The 17,934-nt window shown below is 39.0% G+C and overlaps 2 protein-coding genes across 9 annotated transcripts in view; one reads left to right on the plus strand and one right to left on the minus strand.

The window, feature by feature from the left end:
• The window catches only part of slc6a9 (solute carrier family 6 member 9), a 67,922-nt gene extending 50,736 nt beyond the window's left edge, over positions 1-17,186 (plus strand). For all 6 annotated transcript variants that reach the window (XM_048164912.1, XM_048164913.1, XM_048164910.1 and 3 more), the window contains 10 exons: positions 1,472-1,742; positions 3,134-3,266; positions 5,219-5,353; positions 5,434-5,537; positions 5,805-6,042; positions 6,747-6,881; positions 6,968-7,067; positions 7,161-7,261; positions 7,356-7,526; positions 11,373-17,186. In XM_048164912.1, the coding sequence (XP_048020869.1) occupies positions 1,472-1,742; positions 3,134-3,266; positions 5,219-5,353; positions 5,434-5,537; positions 5,805-6,042; positions 6,747-6,881; positions 6,968-7,067; positions 7,161-7,261; positions 7,356-7,526; positions 11,373-11,597 (1,613 nt within the window). In that variant the 3' untranslated portion in view covers positions 11,598-17,186. The remainder of the gene's footprint in view (positions 1-1,471; positions 1,743-3,133; positions 3,267-5,218; positions 5,354-5,433; positions 5,538-5,804; positions 6,043-6,746; positions 6,882-6,967; positions 7,068-7,160; positions 7,262-7,355; positions 7,527-11,372) is intronic.
• Positions 17,087-17,934, minus strand: part of ccdc24 (coiled-coil domain containing 24) — a 30,765-nt gene continuing 29,917 nt past the window's right edge. For all 3 annotated transcript variants that reach the window (XM_048164916.1, XM_048164917.1, XM_048164918.1), the window contains exons 8-9: positions 17,818-17,929; positions 17,087-17,714 (exon numbers count right to left, since the gene is read on the minus strand). In XM_048164916.1, coding sequence (XP_048020873.1) covers positions 17,309-17,714; positions 17,818-17,929 — 518 coding nt within the window. In that variant the 3' untranslated portion in view covers positions 17,087-17,308. The remainder of the gene's footprint in view (positions 17,715-17,817; positions 17,930-17,934) is intronic.

Consider the following 17,934-nt stretch of genomic DNA (forward strand, 5'->3'; position numbering starts at 1 on the left):
CATGTTTTTGTATGAACTAACCCTTTAATGAGGTTTTCACATTTCTATATTATATACTTTCAGCTGTTCTTTTAAAGGTGCCCTGGATTCAAAAATTGAATTTACCTCAGCATAGTTAAATAACAAGAGTTCAGTACATGGAAAAGACATACATTGAGTCTCAAACGCCATTGTTTCCTCCTTCTTATATAAATCTCATTTGTTTAAAAGACCTCCGAAGAACAGGCGAATCTCAACATAACACCGACTGTTACGTAACAGTCGGGGTGAACACCCCAATATTTGCATATGCCAGCCCATGTTCCCAACATTATAAAAGGCATTAGACAAGGGCAGCCAGTAACGTCTGGATGTGCACAGGTGAATCAACAGACTAGGTAAGCAAGCAAGAACAATAGCAAAAAATGGCAGATGGAGCAATAATAACTGACATGATCCATGATAACATGATATTTTTAGTGATATTTGTAAATTGTCTTTCTAAATGTTTCGTTAGCATGTTGCTAATGTACTGTTAAATGTGGTTAAAGTTACCATCGTTTCTTACTGTATTCACGGAGACAAGAGCCGTCGCTATTTTCATTTTTAAACACTTGCAGTCTGTATAATTCATAAACACAACTTCATTCTTTATAAATCTCTCCAACAGTGTAGCATTAGCTGTTAGCCACGGAGGACAGCCTCAAATTCACTCAGAATAAAACGTTAACATCCAAATAAATACTTTACTCACATAATTCGAAGCATGCATACAGCATGCATGACGAACATCTTGTAAAGATCCATTTGAGGGTTATGTTAGCTGTGTGAACTTTGTAAATGCGCTGTAATATAGTCGACAGCTCATGTGGCAGGGAGCACGCGAATTAAAGGGGCGGCGCTGCCTAAATCAGTGCATTGTTAATGATGCCCCAAAATAGGCAGTTAAAAAAATTAATTTAAAAAAATCTATGGGGTATTTTGAGCTGAAAATTCAGACACATTCAGGAGACACCTTAGACTTATATTACATCTTGTGAAAAAGCATTCTTGGGCACCTTTAAAAAACAATAATGTCCAGTTTCACTTTTCAATGTTTTTTGGGGGGTGGGGGGTAAACTATCCCTTTAATATTATTTCATGGACATGAACTAACAATGTTTAAATTTTGGAACTTCTTGGCAGAACTACATTTTTCATTTACCTTTGATATCAAAGCAGCAGCAATATGTAATGTTTTTTTTTTTACGGCAAAGCAAAATTGCAATATTTATTAAAATTATCCAATTATCCAATTTTAAGCAAGATTTTTTTTTTTTTTTTAAACCATATCATGCAGCCCTATTTTAGGTTTTTAGAGTTGGCTGTATGGTTATTTTGATTAGCATTACTGGTTTCTCAGATGAATGTATTCCTTTCTGGGTTCTTGAAAGCTAATTGATTCCCAAACATGCTTAATTTATTGTCCTGTTGTTGTTTTCTCTTCTTCAAGGTGTGGGTTATGGAATGATGGTGGTCTCTACCTACATTGGGATCTACTACAATGTGGTGATTTGCATTGCATTTTATTACTTCTTCATGTCCATGACAAACCTGCTTCCCTGGACATACTGTAACAACCCCTGGAACACCCCTGACTGCAGTGGGGTGGTGGGAACTCCACGAGCTAATGCCACCTTCGCCAATGTGTCTGCTGTCGTGTCAGGGGTGACTGAGATTGTCAACCGCACCAAGAGGACCAGTCCTAGTGAAGAGTACTGGAGGTAAATCCACACCTTTGTAGGTTGATTCATGTATATGTTTTAATTATTTAAAAAAAAAAAAAAATTTTGCTCACCAGCCAATGTGGCTAGTGGTTTTTCAAAGTTACTAATCACTCAGCATTTTCAATGGCCACAATTTTGACATTGATACCATGGGGAAAAACTGCCATATAGATATTTTTAATATTATCTCATAATTTGGCAGCAGGTATATTTGGCTGCTGTCACTTTAAGTCCTTACGCACGGATCCATCATACTGTTACACATGCGTTTTCTTTCTCAAATGTTTCCGTTCACATAAAACAACTGACTGTGAAACTTACGTGAATACTTGCCGAGACCGGCATTTTGACATTATTTTGTATGTGTTTGACCGTTTAAGCGCTTTAAGCAGTGAAAATGAACTGAGAGGTGGCTTTCTGTGCGTGCACTTAGGGTGTGAGCACAAAACCTGCGGGAATGAGTAAAATTATGCCGAAATTCAAACCTTGTAACACATAAACAATATTCATCCAGAGCAAATGAAACGAGTCAGTGAGGGGAGGCGGGTTTGTGTGGCAAACACAAACAGAGCGAGAGCGAGAAAGCACAGCATTTCAGATTTAGCATCGATATAAATCAAAATATTTTTGACAACACTACATTGCACTTAGTTTATTATTTCAGATGCCTTTTTAAAAGACTACAATTGAAAAATGTAAATATTATATATAAAATTCAACCTGCCAGTGGCTTGGAGTGGCATTCGGCGGGTTGGCGGGTGTTAATGCCAAGCCCTGTACACAATTGTCTCTGGGTCTTTTCTTCCCAGCATTTATATTTATGTTGTCAATCCATTACTTATCAGTACTTAAAATGCATGACAGGTTAATAATTGAAAGCTGGTAATTAATACATGTTTGCAGGAGTCATGCAGTTTGTCATGATGTTTGGATCTTTGTGCGTTGGACTTGACAGATGTGTTTGTTGAATGATGCATGAACACTACATAACAAGACAATGGGACAGAAAGGCACAGAATGTTTTGTTTTTCCAAGAGTGTGGTTGTGATTGTATGTGGTATGTGGTTTGGAATGAATGCTTCACTTTACTGCCAGCGGTCAGAGAATACAAGGCTTTGACCATGAGACGTGTGTGGACCGTTCAACATCTTTATAAATGGTTTGTGCTCTCTGGGTTGTGTTGTCCCTGTGGTATGAAAGACATTCTTGTTCTTGCCTTCTGTAAACTCATTCATTGTGTGGCTGAGGTTATTTTTTGATGCTCACAATGCTTTTTATCTAAAGGCAAGCTCTGAAAATAAAAAAAGTTAGATTAGCGTGAATTATTAATGATTTGTCTATATCCTGCAGTCTCTCACATCCCTCCTTTACTGGTTTTGCCCTCTCAGGAACTATGTACTGAATATCTCTGACGGCATTGGGAACTTTGGGGAGGTGCGCCTGCCTATCCTGGGATGTCTTGCTGTGTCATGGGTGGTTGTTTTCCTCTGTCTTATTCGAGGAGTCAAGTCATCAGGCAAGGTGAGTAGAGCATCCATTTGCCAAGCTCACTGGATCGATTCTCATGAATGCTAAAATCCTTGTCTTGAATGATCTTGAATCCACTGCAGGACATTGTAGTTTTAAAAAAAATAAAAATAAAATAAGGCTGTGTCCGACATCGCCCCCTATACCCTCATTCACTATTCCCTACATTAGTCCACTAAGATAGTTCACTTGAGAGAGTAAATGAAAATGAGTTAGTGTATTCAAACACTGAGTGCGCCGAAAGGGCTGCCGCATTTGCATAGTTTGTTCTTGCCATTTAATAATTATTTGAAACTGGCAGCTCCAGTATTAAGATGAAAAGATTTATCTTGAACTCTGTCATGGAAACTAGCATGTATAAACCTTAATTAAACAATTTAATAATCAATTAAAAAGGAATTTATATCTGTATGATATTACACTGTACCCACATTAGTCCAGCGGTTCATGGATGGATGATTCAGCTGTGGGCGCCATCTTCTGGTCAGACACTGGAATTCATTCGGCACGACTCTCACAGTGCATTATGGGTATTCTCTAGACGTTTAGCGTATATCGATTATACACTCGTTATTGAGGTGCATTGTGAGATTGAATGAGTGCACTCGATAACGTCCACTATGGTTTTGGATTCCACTCCAAATAGCTGTCCCCTTAAATGGTGCCCTATTGCCCAGCCTTCGTGTACAACTTTCAGAGATTTACTCCAGAATTATATAGTGTTGTCATAACTAAAAATACAATAAAATTGTTTTTGTTCATTGAAATAGAGCAGAAATAAATAAAAAATATAAATATTAGACTAAAAACCTAAACTTAAAAATGCTGCCCTAGCAACTAACTGAAATAAAATAAGTTAAAGGTGCCATCAAACGTTTTTTTACAAGATGTAATATAAGTCTAAGGTGCAGAATGTGTCTGTGAAGTTTCAACTCAAAATACCCCATAGATTTTTTTTTTATTAATTTTTTTAACTGCCTATTTTGGGGCATAATTAGAAATGCACCGATTCAGGGTTGCGGTCCCTTTAAATCGCGCGCTCTCCGCCCATGGAGCTCACGCTTGCCTTAAACAGTGCATAAACAAAGTTTACACAACTAATATAACCCTCAAAATGGATCTTTACAAAGTGTTCGTCATGCATACTGCATGCATGCGCCGGATTATGTGAGTATTGTATTTATTTGGATGTTTACATTTGATTCTGAATGAATTTGAGGCTGTGCTCCGTGGCTAACGGCTAATGCTACACTGTTGGAGAGATTTATAAAGAATGAAGTTGTGTTTATGCATTATACAGACTGCAAGTGTTTAAAAATGAAAATAGCGACGGCTCTTGTCTCCGTGAATACAGTAAGAAACGATGGTAACTTTAACCACATTTAACAGTACATTAGCAACATGCTAACGAAACATTTAGAAAGACAATTTACAAATATCACTAAAAATATCATGATATCATGGATCATGTCAGATATTATTGCTCCATCTGCCATTTTTCGCTGTTGTTCTTGCTTGCTAATGCCTTTCATAATGATAATGTTGGGACCGTGGGCTGGCATATGCAAATATTGGGCGCGTACACCCCGACTGTTACGTAACAGTCGGTGTTATGTTGAGATTCGCCTGTTCTTCGGAGGTCTTTTAAACAAATGAGATTAATATAAGAAGGAGGAAACAATGGAGTTTGAGACTCACTGTATGTCATTTCCATGTACTGAACTCTTGTTATTTAACTATGGCAAGATAAATTCAATTTTTAAATCTAGGGCACCTTTAAAGAAAAAAATAAAGCTAGATAGCAAAATGACTAAAAATTACTTTTTCAAAATATTAATAAATACTCTAATATTATATAAATAATACTAAAATAACACTGCTTACTGTACATTTAATTTTAGGCATGTGTTTTTCTTACTAAGTTTTAATGTTATGTCTTTCATCAGGTAGTGTATTTCACAGCGACCTTCCCTTATGTGGTGCTGACCATTCTCTTCATCAGAGGAATCACTCTTGAAGGAGCCGTCAGTGGTATCAAATACTATTTGACCCCACAGTGGCAGAAAATTCTGGATGCCAAGGTCTGTACATCAGCTAATTTGTGCATAACTGCAAATAATCACTGAGGCTATACATAATAATGTATATTTGTGTTTTGTAGGTATGGGGGGATGCTGCCTCTCAGATTTTCTATTCTCTTGGCTGCGCCTGGGGTGGGCTTATCACCATGGCATCATATAACAAGTTCCACAATAACTGTTTCAGGTAATAATTCATCCATGTTATTTTTCTGCTAATGTGTCATTTTAAAAACCTGTAAGTATAGAGTATTTTGAGTACTGACCAAGAGCTCTGTGTTGTAAGTGATTAGTGATTTGCTTTTGGTATACATTACTCTGTAGCACCCCCATGTGGCTCGTAGGGATACATGCATGGAAGAACTTTTAACTCGTGTTAACTGAAATAAAGGAATACAAGAATTTCAATTCCAGATATATGATTGCAAATGTAATGATTTGTGTGTTCAAACAGAGACAGTATCATCATCAGTGTAACAAACTGTGGTACCAGTGTGTACGCTGGCTTTGTTATCTTCTCCATCCTGGGATTCATGGCTCATCATCTTGGGGTGGATGTGTCAGAGGTGGCCGATCATGGTCCAGGCCTGGCATTTGTGGCCTACCCAGAGGCCCTAACACTGCTGCCCATATCACCACTCTGGTCCCTGCTTTTCTTCTTTATGCTCATTTTATTGGGCCTCGGCACTCAGGTATTCCTCTTGTTTTGTAACATTTTCATTTTTTGCACTTTTGAAAAGTTTAGCACTTTTTTAAAGAAAAACAAATTCTTTCTTTTCTTCATCACAATTTTCTGAAATTATTGATCAAAAGTTTAGGATTGGTAGGATTTTATGTTTTTGAAACAAGTCTATTATGCTCACCAAGGCTCTCCAATGTCTGCCTAGTATTTTTGTGGAAACAGACTTAGAAAGTTCAAAAGAACATTATTGATTTGAAATATAAATCTTTTGTATCCTTATAAGTGTCTTCAGTTTTTCCAACAATTTAATGCAACCTTGCTGAAAAAAAGTATAATTCAACCTGAACCACTTGGAAGACTCCATTCAAACTATATTTTAAAGTGTACTTTTTTTGACCATATAAGATTCTTAACAAATTAGTTTGTATCTGCTTATTCTATGAATTAATGTTTGAATCCATAAAGAATAAACCGCATCTTCCATATTTCATTTCTGGTTTAAAAAAGGGAAAATATATATATATATATATATATATATATATAATATAATTTTTTTTTTTTTTTTTTTTACAATTTTACCTGCGTTATTAATTTACTGCTTTGCCAGCACTGGTATTTCTTTCAGGAAATGTCTTGTTTAACTAGCAGTTTATGTAAAAAAGTGAAATACAATTCCTTATTTATAAATTTTTTTTCTGTTCAATGATGGTGTAGTTCTGTTTACTGGAGACTCTGGTGACGGCTATAGTAGATGAGATTGGAACTGACTGGATTATCAGAAATAAGACCTACGTCACGCTCGGAATCGCTATAGTAGGCTTCCTCCTGGGAGTGCCGCTGACCACACAGGTGAGTAACAAACACATTTGAGCTAACACACACACATACACATGTCCTTTATTCATGGATTGATTTTTGTGCTTTGCGCGATGTAGGCAGGGATATACTGGTTGCTGCTTATGGACAACTACGCTGCCAGTTTCTCTCTGGTCGTCATCTCTTGCATTATGTGCATCTGTATAATGTATGTCTATGGTGAGTCCTCTAAGTCACTTTTTTCCATGCTGTATATAAAGGCCACAGTAGCTGGATGCAAACCAAGGTGTTAATCGTTGTGTTTCCACCCAGGTCACAAGAACTATTTTAAAGATGTGGAGATGATGCTAGGCTTCCCTCCTCCAATCTTCTTCAGGATCTGCTGGAGATTTGTGTCTCCTTTAATTATTTCTGTAAGAGGTTTTTCCGATTTCAAATTTGACCAAATCGGGTATCGTTAAAACTATATTGTTCAAACTAATCCTTTTTGTCTCTCTCTCTTCACAGTTCATTCTGATTTTTACTGTGATACAGTACAAGCCTATTACCTACAATGACTATGTGTACCCTGGTTGGTCATTGGTCATTGGGTTTGCCATGGCTTTGTCCTCAGTTATCTGTATACCTATCTATGCTCTGTTCAAGATTGCTATGTCTGAGGGATCTACGTTCGTAGAGGTAAGATGTGTTCTGCTTTAAGTGCCATTAATAATACTTTAGAAAAATGTTCAAACTCATGTACGCTTGCATGCATCGAAGAGTCCAATGAAGTTCATAGCCTAATAATAGCAATCAATTTTTAGTAATTCATAGTATTTAGACCTTTTTTTAATCTCTTTTTTTACGTGGAATGGATAATTTCATATGCTGACATGTTGAAATCACATAACTAACCAAATACTTATTGAAAATGTCAGAGAAGCCATTGAATTGCACCACCTATAGTACTAAAGAAAATTTCCTCCTTGTTCAGCCTTTTCCAGTTTTTTGTTCTGCTCTCTCTCTGAATACTTCTACATTTTGTTCTTGGTGTAAATATACCTTAAAGGGTTAGTTCAGCCAAAAAAGAAAATTCTGTCATCAATTACTCAACCTCATGTCGATCCAGACCCGCAAGACTTAACACAAATTAAGATATTTTAATTAAATCTTAGAAAGAGATTTCTGTCCCCCCATTGACAGTCCATGCAACTACCACTTTGACGCTTCAACAAGTTCATAAAGAGATTGTGAAACTAATCCTTATGAATTGATTAGTTTCACTAAGTGGTTTAGTCAAAATTTTCTGAAGAGATTCGATCGCTTTATTTGATGAACAGATTGAATTTAGGCTTTTATTCACATATAAACATTCATCTACTCACACATCAGACATGATAAACGTGTGAGATCCAATGAGGTTCATTCTCATGTGTTACGCAGCACGTTTGAGCTTCCTCCAGAACCAATGAGGTTCATTCTCATGTTACACAGTACGTTTGAGCTTCCACAAGAACCAATGAGGTTCATTCTCGTGCGTTACGCAGCACGTTTGAGCTTCCACAAGAACCAATGAGGTTCATTCTCGTGTTACGCAGCACGTTTGAGCTTCCTCCAGAACCAATGAGGTTCATTCTCGTTACGCAGCACGTTTGAGCTTCCTCCAGAACCAATGAGGTTCATTCTCGTATTACGCAGCTCATTTGAGCTTCCTCAAGAACCAATGAGGTTCATTCTCGTGTTACGCAGCACGTTTGAGCTTCCTCCAGAACCAATGAGGTTCATTCTCATGTTACACAGTACGTTTGAGCTTCCACAAGAACCAATGAGGTTCATTCTCGTGTGTTACGCAGCACGTTTGAGCTTCCACAAGAACCAATGAGGTTCATTCTCGTGTTACGCAGCACGTTTGAGCTTCCTCCAGAACCAATGAGGTTCATTCTCATGTTACACAGTACGTTTGAGCTTCCACAAGAACCAATGAGGTTCATTCTCGTGTTACGCAGCACGTTTGAGCTTCCTCCAGAACCAATGAGGTTCATTTTCGTATTACGCAGCTCGTTTGAGCTTCCTCCAGAACCAATGAGGTTCATTCTCGTATTACGCAGCTCATTTGAGCTTCCTCAAGAACCAATGAGGTTCATTCTCGTGTTACGCAGCACGTTTGAGCTTCCTCCAGAACCAATGAGGTTCATTTTCGTATTACGCAGCTCGTTTGAGCTTCCTCCAGAACCAATGAGGTTCATTCTCGTGTTAAGCAGCACGTTTGAGCTTCCTCCAGAACCAATGAGGTTCATTCTCGTATTACGCAGCTCATTTGAGCTTCCTCAAGAACCAATGAGGTTCATTCTCGTGTTACGCAGCACGTTTGAGCTTCCACAAGAACCAATGAGGTTCATTCTCGTGTTATGCAGCACGTTTGAGCTTCCTCCAGAACCAATGAGGTTCATTTTCGTATTACGCAGCTCGTTTGAGCTTCCTCCAGAACCAATGAGGTTCATTCTCGTTACGCAGCACGTTTGAGCTTCCTCCAGAACCAATGAGGTTCATTCTCGTATTACGCAGCTCATTTGAGCTTCCTCAAGAACCAATGAGGTTCATTCTGGTGTTACGCAGCACGTTTGAGCTTCCTCCAGAACCAATGAGGTTCATTCTCGTGTTACGCAGCAAGTTTGAGCTTCCTCCAGAACCAATGAGGTTCATTCTCGTGTTACGCAGCAAGTTTGAGCTTCCTCAAGAACCAATGAGGTTCATTCTCGTGTTACGCAGCACGTTTGAGCTTCCTCAAGAACCAATGAGGTTCATTCTCGTGTTACGCAGCACGTTTGAGCTTCCTCCAGAACCAATGAGGTTCATTCTCGTTACGCAGCACGTTTGAGCTTCCTCCAGAACCAATGAGGTTCATTCTCGTGTTACGCAGCTCGTTTGAGCTTCCTCAAGATCCAATGAGGTTCATTCTCGTGTTACGCAGCTTGTTTGAGCTTCCTCCAGAACCAATGAGGTTCATTCTCGTGTTACGCAGCACGTTTGAGCTTCCTCCAGAACCAATGAGGTTCATTCTCGTTACGCAGCACGTTTGAGCTTCCTCCAGAACCAATGAGGTTCATTCTCGTATTACGCAGCTCGTTTGAGCTTCCTCAAGAACCAATGAGGTTCATTCTCGTGTTACGCAGCACGTTTGAGCTTCCTCCAGAACCAATGAGGTTCATTTTCGTATTACGCAGGTCGTTTGAGCTTCCTCCAGAACCAGTGAGGTTCATTTTCGTATTACGCAGGTCGTTTGAGCTTCCTCCAGAACCAGTGAGGTTCATTCTCGTGTTACGCAGCACGTTTGAGCTTCCTCAAGAACCAATGAGGTTCATTCTCGTGTTACGCAGCACGTTTGAGCTTCCTCAAGAACCAATGAGGTTCATTCTCGTGTTACGCAGCACGTTTGAGCTTCCTCAAGAACCAATGAGGTTCATTCTTGTGTGTTACGCAGCACGTTTGAGCTTCCTCAAGAACCAATGAGGTTCATTCTCGTGTTACGCAGCAAGTTTGAGCTTCCTCAAGAACCAATGAGGTTCATTCTCGTGTTACGCAGCACGTTTGAGCTTCCTCAAGAACCAATGAGGTTCATTCTTGTGTGTTACGCAGCACGTTTGAGCTTCCTCAAGAACCAATGAGGTTCATTCTCATGTTACGCAGCTCGTTTGAGCTTCCTCAAGAACCAATGAGGTTCATTCTCATGTTACGCAGCACGTTTGAGCTTCCTCAAGAACCAATGAGGTTCATTCTCGTGTTACGCAGCTCGTTTGAGCTTCCTCAAGAACCAGTGAGTTCCATTCTCGTGTTACGCAACACGTTTGAGTTTCCTCCAGAACCAATGAGGTTCATTCTCGTGTTACGCAGTTCGTTTGAGCTTCCTCCAGAACCAATGAGGTTCATTATCGTGTTACGCAGCTCGTTTGAGCTTCCTCCAGAACCAATGAGGTTCATTATCGTGTTACGCAGCTCGTTTGAGCTTCCTCCAGAACCAATGAGGTTCATTCTCGTGTTACGCAGCTCATTTGAGCTTCCTCCAGAACCAATGAGGTTCATTCTCGTGTTACGCAGTTCGTTTGAGCTTCCTCCAGAACCAATGAGGTTCATTCTCGTGTTACGCAGTTCGTTTGAGCTTCCTCCAGATCCAATGAGGTTCATTCTCGTGTTACGCAGTTCGTTTGAGCTTCCTCCAGATCCAATGAGGTTCATTCTCGTGTTACGCAGCTCGTTTGAGCTTCTTCAGGAACCAATGAGGTTCATTCTCATGTGTTACGCATATCTCAGACTTAATTTAAAACATCTAAATTTGTGTTTCGAAGATGAACGAAAGTGTTATGAGTTTGGAATGACATGAGAATGAGTAATTGATGAAAAAATTTTCATTTTTAGGTGAACTAACCCTTTAAGAAAATGATCATGGTACTATGTTTTTCCTGAAAAAATCTTTGGTTTTAGCTTTAAAGTATGCCATTCTTTCCAAACGAAATTCAACAGTTGTTAAACCAACTCTTACCTCTGCAGCGTTTGAAGAACTCCTTGAAGCCTGACCTGGACTGGGGCCCTGCTCTCCAGGAGCACCGCAAGGGACGATATGCCACCACGGGTCCTGAATCTGTGGAGGTGTGCCCTCTTAAAGAAGATCTGAAAGATGAGGGGAAAGAGAAACTCAAAGAGAAAGAAGATGAGATCGGTCTGACCATCCCAGGAAGCAACGGCTCCACATTGAACCCCACACCCAGTGCATAGAGGAGCCCCTTCCACACCCTACCCCCAGGACGGTTCCCATTTCCACACTGCGGGACAGGCCACTCTCGCTGGAGACCTTTACATATTGTAAGGGCTTTATGAAATCTAACCTCTAGAGAAATTGGTTGTCATCCAAAACCTTTTTCTTTTTGTTCACATAATTTAATACTGCAGTTTTTTTTTAATACAAAAAGACATGTTCATATACAGGAGGTGTTTGCATACACACAGTGTGTATATAGCGCATTGTACAATATTTTCACTCTGTGTTGAATAGTCTGGAGATGTGACTGTAGCGGCAACAGGAGCTACAGTGGGATTTGGCTTGTGTGTGTGTGTAGTGGTGGTAGTGCTGGTCAGGTTTAAAAGCTGAAGACCAAATATTCTTTGTGGCAATGTTGTAATGGCACTGTTAAGGGGAGTGTTATTTTCAGTTTCTGTTTGTACCTATTGTCTTGATTGGGAACCGTCTCATTCGCAAGCCAATATGGGTTTTTCCATAGCCAATGCTGATGTCTGAGAGCAGGGTGGCCGTTGGTCAGTATAATGCCAGCATATGATATAGTACATGTTAAATTAATACTGAATTAACTCAAAAATCCGCTTAAAAATACAAACCAGAACATGTCTATTATCCATCGACTTGACTACAGGTAGATTTTGGCGCTAACGCTTTTGTTAAACGGCCAAGTAGACTGGCTGATATCGATAAATAAGAATAGGCCAAGAGAATATCAACTCTATTTCCCTTTAAAGTGAGAGCACAAATATAAAACAAAGGATATTTGGTCTTAAGCTCTTACTGACTGAGGTATCTGGACCGAGGCATATAACCTCTCAAGCCCATTCTCAGGGTTACACACAATTTTTTTTTTTTTTTTTTTTTTTTTTTTTTTTGTGAAACATTTTCCAACACCTTGAGATGATTTATTGCTGATGTTGAGTGTTTGACATGAAGGAAGAGGGATTTTCATGTAGTAACTTCCACATGAAATGCCAAATCTGTCTAGTCTTCCAGGCATCTCGAGCCGAGGCATCTCCTGAGCGAGGGGATCACGTGTGCGATAACAAAAGCAGCTAGTTCCTCATTAGATTCAGTACTGTAGTATGCACACTAACCCTGCTCTTCACAGAAAAGGAGGCATGTTACCAAAAACATGTGCACAGACCTTTGTATTCTGATGATTTAGCTGGTATGTTTGTGTTTGTGTGTACTTTTATGTTGTCTATGCGTGTTAAGAGACTTGAAATGGTGTGTATGTGTCATTTAAAGGCATCTGGCTGTGCTGAGCCAAGCAGTTGTGTGATCGAATAAGGGTTAAGGTTGCTTGCAGAACGATCGGAGGTAAACGAAGCATCAGTCACAATCACTGTGGTTTGTGTAATTGATGGGTAGTCAGCAGTTTGTCCTCATATTATTGTGAATAACATGAAATAGACTTGCGAAAGGTCTGATTTTTACAATAGAAACCACAGACTATTAGGTGTGTTGTTTCGTTTGGTATTGTAGGCAATAGAGAGACGAGGTTCTCGGATTGAGAGCTTGGTAGTTGGTATGGCTAGATGCTGCTTATCATATCATTCCAGTGATGTATCAACAAGGCCCCCTACTTAGGATGCATATGGTTGCAGTGGCACATATACATGGATAGAGAGTCCTGGTTACACTGTGAATTTGTCTGGGATGTTGCCTGACGCCTTTCAATAGGGAGTCTAGCAATATAGCTGCTAATGTGCTGACGCATCACGTATTGAGACTTCTGATTAAATGGCGAATCGCTGTGTATATTTAAGTGAAAGCAGTATTGTTTTTTCTCTTCTGCGTTGTGCAAGGAGAAACGCAATACATTTGTGACATGCTGCTTCTGTCATTTTGAGTCGGAATGAGGCGTTTGTGGAGAAACATGATTGTGTGCAGAAAATACCAATAATACATAGAAAGTCTCAGCTTTCATATTAGCTTCGTTTTATTATGAAATTTAACATGTCATTTTGACGCTCTTTACTGTAGCCTGACAGATCGCTGCAGTTGACTCAATTCAAACGGCAACACGGATCGCGAGTGAACGGATCGTTTATTACTCTTTACTACTAGTTATAGCTGGAATAAAAATCAGAAGTAGGGTGACCATATTTCTCATGGTGGAATACGGGACAGGTGAGCAAATGTGACCATTTTATTTGTAATATGAGAAATTTTATTTCATGGTAAATTACTGTGTATACATTTATTTAACACATTTTGTTGTTTGATTAACAGTAATGACAGACAAATATTTAATTAGGTCACTGTCCCTTTATGACCGAATGCATGGATGTAATATACTGATACATATCCGGTTATCACCCACCTGTTTACGTCCACTTAAGGCGTAACCAACTGTATTTACATGAGATACTCCACACGATGGACATTTTGGCAACTATGTGTGCCTCTGACCTATCAGGCGCAAGGAGAACTGATCACGCGCTGTCTGAGAGAACTAGGATAGCGCGCAAGGAAAGAGAGAGTGCGCGCGCTTTTGGTGTGTCGTTCAGCCTATCCCGCCTTCACTAACGGCAAGTTAATCGATAATGAATTTTGATTGGATGGTAATTTTGTTCGATGACAAATTTAATTGGGCTATTCTCGCGTGACAGAACACTACTACCAGTGTTGCCAAGTCTGCAGTTTTCCCGCGGAATTGGGCTACTTTAACTGTTGCCGCGGGTTGTTTTTCATGTCTGCGGGTTGAAGCGACCCCAAATAACATGATATTTAGCCCCTGCGATTTTTACCAGGATTTTTACCCCCCCCCCCCCCCGAAACGTTATTGGGCTGGCTTTGCGCTAGCTTTGAGTAACAATTTGTTGTGAAAACCTGGCAACCCTGACTACTACTACTTTACAAACTACTACTACTTTACAACTACTACTACAAAATTTTAAGAAAGATGAAATAAGGGACAAAACATGCTTTTTTCTTAAGTCGGGACACTAAAAATACGGGACTGAAGCTGAAATACGGGACTGTCCCGGGAAAAACAGGACATATGGTCACCCTAATAAGAAGATGTGTTGAAAGATACAGTACAACTTGCTGAACGTATCGTCTGTCGTGAAATCGTGTTTCAATCGCGGAAAGACGTTAATAAAACAGGTCGTGGACAAACGTCACCTGACTACATTTACCTCAGGAAAGCCAGTCAGTGTTTATTGCTTGTTAATAAAATTAGTTGAGGGAAAAACAACCTTAGAGAAGAGCATATTGGTAAAATAGTAAATATATGCACCCTAAATTCGTTATATTTTACATAACATTTGATGTCTTTATTACTTTGATTAATCTCTAAAATCTATATTAAAAAAAAAAAAGCCTGAAATTATTTGGAAACTTGATGTGTTTTTGATAGACACCATTTAATTATAACTCAGCATAAACATAATTATATATAATCGTTTTTATAGACATTTTCATTTAGTTCATAAAACTCTTGTGTTTCTGGGTGAAAAACGACTCAAAATGATGGATCAGGTCACAGATAAAGTCAGTATTCTAAACCTGATGGCATAATAGTCTAGATCATTGTTATATGTACATTTTTATTAATCTCTGCATGAAGGTAAGATATAAGATAAAGATTTTATCCAAAAATATACAAAACACAATCTAACTTTAAAAAGTAGCCAGAGAGAAGAAAAAATAAATACAAATTGAGAGATGCAACAAGAATAAAAGTAACCCTGCTGCCTAACAGGAGCTATCAGACACTCAGGGGAGTAGTTAGAGGTTCATTGGTCTTTGTGAGGTCATAGCACAACCATACATGCAGGTCACAGACTCTAGCTTTTCCCCCGTTAGACAGCGGGCGCAGTAGATTAGAGCAGCAATTTAGGCGGCGTGAGACTAACAGCACTTTTATTTACTGGTTCACTTTAGCTGGCTACGTGCACAGTAGCTGCAGTATAATTAATCGCTGTCGCAAATGTGAATGCACAAGATTGAAGCCCTCTCATTTGTCTGATGTTTGGTCCTCAGACCTTGAACGTGGCATGAAGTCCATGCGTCTCTAGGTACTGAAATGCGAACAGACCTTGACATGCAAACTCTTTATATTACAGTAGACGTGTTATGCATCAGTGCCGTTCTCGCACTGTTCCACACCTCTAGTCCTCTCTCTCCGTTGTACAGTAATGTAAAAAAAAAAAGAAGAAAAAAATTCAACTGTTTGTGTTTTCTGTTTTTATCAGGGTGGGTTGCTGTAGTGGGGTTCATTTTTAGTTGTTTTTACTTTTTCTTGTGGTAACGTAGCTAATGTTATGTGTACAGAGTGCTCTGTGTAGTGGACGTTCTGAGTCAAACCTAGTTCACGTTAGTGTCACTATTGATGTCGTAATTTTAATCAGTATGTAATTATCCGTTTTTGCCATTTAACAGAAATCTACCTTTCTAAGAGATTTTTCCTTTTTATTTTTATAGTACTAAAACTGTATTTTATCATCAGTCGTAATCATTTTTAGCTATGTTCAGTGACACTACACTTTTTTTTCCCCAAAACCTCAAGCCAGCTGATCTCAAACACATTGCCAAACAATGGCTTTGGACTGAAACTTGAAAAATACAGGAATGCTTTTTACACAAATGTCTGGTCAAACAGAAATCGTTTACTGATGAGAAAGGACACAGTCTAAAGCCAACAATGTTATATCTTCATCTCAGTATTGTAAACAAGTGTATTTGTAGTGCTGCAAAACCCTTTAAGGATATTTCATTCACAGTTTCATGTATTCTGCACAATGTAAACGAAACGGAGAAAGCACATTTGGAAAGAACGTTTTAACATGTATGCTGATCTTTTGAATAATTTCAAACTGTATTAATATTTTGGACATTTTATTTGGGTATATTAACATGTCATGTCGATCTGCTATTGGAAAGGGGTAAAAAAAAATGTGCTTCTGAGAAGAACCAAACACTTTTACATGGACTTTGCTCCTAATTTGACTTGCCCCTCAACAGTTAGTTTGTAAAATGACATGACGGGGCTGTGTTTAAAACAAGTAAAACAGAAATACTACAATTTGGTGGGAAAAATGCACATAAATGCCTCTAGGTTCCAGATGGTAAGATCTATTGAGCACAATTTCGTGGCTGGATAAAGTAAACTGTAAACAGAATCAGCATATCTGAAATGAAACTGTGAATTTTTTCATTTACTGTACTTACCGAAATGTTTATTCAAAACAGCATCATGTATTTTCATGTTGTTACGGCACTTTATAAATATATATTATATATATGTGTTTGAAGACAACAGAAAATAATACATAACTGCAAAAAATGAAACCTGTCTCTCCCATATCCTGTATCCTAAAAGAAGAGATGTCATCACAATAGTGTGTGTGTACTTGTGTGCTGCTCATGGCAATATAAAACAGTGAAGTAGAAAGACAAGCACAATGACATGAGCTCAGTACTTTATCAAACATATCTAACCGTGTCTTTTCCATTTTAGGGCCAAACTTCATTGAAATTGTCTTAGTCATGTCAGCTGTATATCTTAAACTGTTCAATTTGAAATGGTAAATAAAGTTTATTTTAAAGATCAACTTGTGGTTTGTGTTTTATCTTTATGGTTAAGGGCTGTGTTTTTTTCCTGGAAAAAAGAAAAAAGAAAAAAAGAAGTGTTTTAATGACAAAAACAAGCCAGCTGACCCGCATACAGTGATTCTCACAGAGAGCTGAGCAGACTGTCGGGCTGCGCAATGCACAGGTGTTTGTTCCTCCCCCTGCTGGCTGTTCTCTGCACTGCAGGAGGAGCAGGCTGGAAATGGTCTAGGTCACCGTTTCTGGTCACCTCCATCTTTAGGAGGAAGTCTTTGACGGCTCCAGATGCTCTGACTGAGGCAGCTGGGACCAGTCTGAAGGCTGAAGCTCTTACTGAATGTCCTCTGTACTTGCACTCTTTGTCTCCTTGTTCCAAAGCGGAAGTATGTCTCGTGGATTCAGCACTTGGAGAGCTTATTAGTGGTAGATCGCTCCTGATGTGGTTTGTGTCTCTGGGCGGACATGGTTTCAAATTAGGAACTGTTGGTCTTTTTGAATCATTTGCAGAAAGTGCAATTTCACTCGTCTCCCTTTAAAAAAAAAAAAAAAATGCAATACTACATTTAGGCCAAAAGAACCCTGGATCAACTACATGAGTGTGCATTTTCCTTTATTGTAGAAAGGTGATCTGACCTTGCATGGATTTGTGAGTTTCTGGTACTCTGATTAACTGTGTTGTAGGAGCAGCTTATTAAACTCTTGATGTTCAGATCCCTCTGAATGAGTCTCCGTTCCTTTTTGAGCTCTGAA

The sequence above is a fragment of the Megalobrama amblycephala genome, linkage group LG17, assembly GCF_018812025.1.
Source record: "Megalobrama amblycephala isolate DHTTF-2021 linkage group LG17, ASM1881202v1, whole genome shotgun sequence".
Taxonomy (NCBI): domain Eukaryota; kingdom Metazoa; phylum Chordata; class Actinopteri; order Cypriniformes; family Xenocyprididae; genus Megalobrama; species Megalobrama amblycephala.